This window comes from Nicotiana tomentosiformis, chromosome 3, assembly GCF_000390325.3.
Source record: "Nicotiana tomentosiformis chromosome 3, ASM39032v3, whole genome shotgun sequence".
Taxonomy (NCBI): domain Eukaryota; kingdom Viridiplantae; phylum Streptophyta; class Magnoliopsida; order Solanales; family Solanaceae; genus Nicotiana; species Nicotiana tomentosiformis.
The window spans coordinates 73,667,636-73,671,190 of NC_090814.1; the positions used below are offsets into that span (position 1 = coordinate 73,667,636).

The following is a 3,555-nucleotide window of genomic DNA, read 5'->3' on the forward strand; positions in this document are numbered from 1 at the left end:
ATACATGCACCTGCCTTGGTTTACACAGTTAGAGAGCAAGTCCGTCGATTCATCGAAGGGCTTAACTATGGTATTAGATTTAGCATGGCTCGAGAGTTGGATATGGATACTCCGTATCAGCAGGTGGTAGAGACCGCATGGAGGTTGGGAACTATACAAGGCCTTGAGAGAGAGGACATGGAGGCCAAGAGGCCTCGAGATTTCGGAAGATATTGTGGTGCCCACGCCCCAGCTTTAACCCGTCATGTTAGAGTCTATGTGAGGCGTCTAGTTCATTCAGCACTTCCAGCTTCTAGTGGTACTCTGGCTATTCCGAGGTCTCAGGTTGTGCATTTTGCTCATCCACTATCTAGTGCATGTCCTGCATGGGGTACCTTTAGCGGTCAGTCCAGCCGACCAGGCTAGGGTCAGTTTCAATAGCCATGCCTATCGAGAGCTTTCTTTGAGTGTGATGATACCATACATATGGCGAGGGACTACCCCAGAGTCAGGAGGTGTGCACCTCCACATACTACACAGGCTCCACGTATTCCACAGGGTCCATAGGGTTCACAGGCCATGGTTACTGCTCCAGTTGCTGCTCCACTTGACCCACCAGCTAGGGGTGGAGGTCAGGCGAGTAGAGGTCACCCTAGAAGGGGAGTCCAGGCAAGATACTATGCTTTTTTGGGTAGTACGAAGGTTGTCGCATCAGACGTGGTCATCACAAGTATTGTTTCAATTTTTTATAGAGATGCATCAGTTTTATTTGATCTAGGCTCCACTTATTCCTATGTGTCATTTTACTTTGCTTTGTATTTGGATATATCTCGTGATTCTTTGAGTTCTCTTGTATATGTGTCCACGTATGTGGGAGATTCTAGTATTGTGAATCGTGCGTATCGGGTGTGTTTAGTTGTTATTGTTGGTTTTGAGAACACAATTAATCTATTGTTACTCAATATGATAGATTTTGATGTGATCTTGGATATGGACTAGTTGTCGCCCTATCATGCTATTCTGGATTGTCACGCCAAGACTGTGACACTGGCTATGACAGATTTATCACGGTTAGAGTGGTGGGGTATATTGGATTATATTCCTAGTAGGGTTGTGTCCTTCCTTAAGGCACATAGGATGGTTGAGAATGGATGTGAGGCATATTTAGCCTTTGTGAGGGATGTTAGTGCTGATACTCTTATCGTTGAGTCAGTTCCGAAAATGAGAGATTTCCCTGATATGCTTTCAGCATACCTTTCGGGCATGCCGCCCGATAGAGAAATCGATTTTGGTATTAACTTGTTGCCGGGCACTCAGCCCATTTCCATTCCACCATATCGTATGGCACCAGTGGAGCTGAAGGGGTAAAAGGAACAACTGCAAGAGTTTCTTGATAAGGGTTTCATCCGGCGTAGTGTGTCACTTTGGGGTGCTTCGGTTTTGTTTGTGAAGAAGAAGGATGGTACTATGCGGATGTGTATTGATTATATACAGCTGAACAAGGTTACAGTAAAGTACAGGTACCCATTGCCACACATTGATGACTTATTTAACCAGCTACAGGGTGATAGAGTGTTCTCAAAGATTAATTTGAGGTCACGGTATCATCACTTGAAGATTCGAGATCCGATTATTTCGAAGACTACTTTTAGGACTCGGTATGGTCACTACAAGTTTCTCGTGATGTTATTTGGGCTGACCAACGCCCCAGCAATATTTATGCACCTGATGAATAGCGTATTCCAGCCATATTTTGACTCTTTCGTCATTGTATTTATTGATGACATCTTAGTGTACTTTGTAACTGGGAGGATCATGAGCATCACTTGAGGTTTATGCTCCAGACCTTGAGGGAAAAGAAGTTATATGAAAAATTCTCAAAGTATGAATTCTGGCTTGATTCAGTAGCATTTTTGGGTTATATGATATCTACTGAGGGGATCAGGGTAGATCCGAAGAAGGTTGAGGCAGTTCAGAGTTGCCCTGGACCGTCTTTAGCTACTGAGATTCAGATTTTTCTTGGTTTGGTAGGATATTATCGCCGTTTCATAGAGGGTTTCTCTCCATTGCTGCACCTATGACCAGACAGACCCATAAGGGTGCTCCTTTCAGATGGTCTGAGGAGTGTGAGGTGAGCTTTTAAAAGCTAAAGACTGCTTTGACTATAGCCCCAATATTTGTGTTGCCTATGAGTTCGGGGTTTTACACTGTATATTATGATGCATCGTTATTGGGCCTGGCGCGTGTTGATGCAAGACGGTAGGGTGATTGCCTGCGCATCTCGGCAGATGAAGGTTCATGAGAAGAATTATCCGATCCATGACTTGGAATTAGCAGCTATTGTTCATGCATTGAATATTTGGAAGCACTACTTATACGGTGTTCCATGTGAGGTCTATACCGACCACCAGAGTCTTCAGTATCTGTTCAAACATAAAGATCTTAATTTGAGGCAGCAGAGATGGTTAGATTTGCTTAAAGACTATGATATCACTATGATGTATCATCCTGGGAAAGCCAATATGGTGGCCGATGCCTTGAGTCGAAAGGCAGAGAGTATGGGTAGTTTGGCATATCTACTAGCACTAGAGAGGCCACTAGCCATAGATGTTCAGGACTTGGCCAATCAGTTTGTTAGACTGGATGTTTCAGAGCCCAGCCGGGTTCTTGCTTGCATGGTTTCTTGGTCTTCTTTATATAAGCGCATCAGAGAGCTTCAATATGAAAACCCCTTTTTGCTTGTCCTTAAGGATATGGTATATCATAACGATGCTAAGGAGGTTTCTATCAGAGATGACGGTGTGTTGTGGATGCAAGGCCGATTATATGTGCCCAATGTAAATGGGTTACGTGAGTTGATCCTTGAGGAGGCCCACAATTTGGGGGACTCCATTCATCCTGGTGCCGCTAAGATGTATCAGAATTTGAGGCAGCACTATTGGTGGAGAAGAATAAAGAAATATATATTGGAGTATGTGGATCAGTGCTTAATTTATCAAAAAGCGAAGTACGAGCATCAGAGGCCGGACGGTTCACTTCAGAGACTTGAGATTCCCGAGTGGAAATGTGAGCGTGTTACCATGGACTTTATTATTAGGCTCCCAAGGACTTTGAAGAAATTTGTCGCAGTACGGGTGATTGTGGACGGGTTGACTAAGTCCGCACATTTCATTTTGGTGGTGACTACCTATTCTTCAGAGCGGCTAGCTGAGATCTGTATCCGTGAGAGTGTTCATCTTCATGGTGTGTCGGTGTCCATTATTTCTGATTGGGGCACGCAGTTCACATCGCATTTCTAGAGGGTCGTACAACGTGCTTTAGGCATACTGGTTGAGTTGAGTACATCATTTCGCCCTTAGACGGACGGGCAGTCCGAGCGCACCATTCAGATCTTATATGATGTGATATGTTCCTGTGTTATGGACTTCAGGGGTTCTTGGGATCAGTTCTTACCGGTTGCAGAGTTTGCTTATAACAAAAACTGCCGATCGAGTATTCAGATGGCTCCTTATGATGCTCTATATGGGAGGCAATGTTGTTCCCAGTTGGTTGGTTTGAGCCGGGAGAGGCTAGGTT

The 3,555-nt window shown here is 44.5% G+C and overlaps 1 protein-coding gene across 1 annotated transcript; it reads left to right on the forward strand.

Annotated features, from left to right (window-relative positions):
- The first annotated feature begins 558 nt into the window (after nt 1–558).
- Nucleotides 559–3,278, forward strand: LOC138908011 (uncharacterized). Its single transcript, XM_070198641.1, has 4 exons — nt 559–885; nt 979–1,343; nt 2,011–2,110; nt 2,682–3,278. The coding sequence occupies exons 1-4, from the start codon at nt 559–561 to the stop codon at nt 3,276–3,278; spliced, it is 1,389 nt and encodes a 462-aa protein (XP_070054742.1).
- The last annotated feature ends 277 nt before the right edge of the window (nt 3,279–3,555 follow it).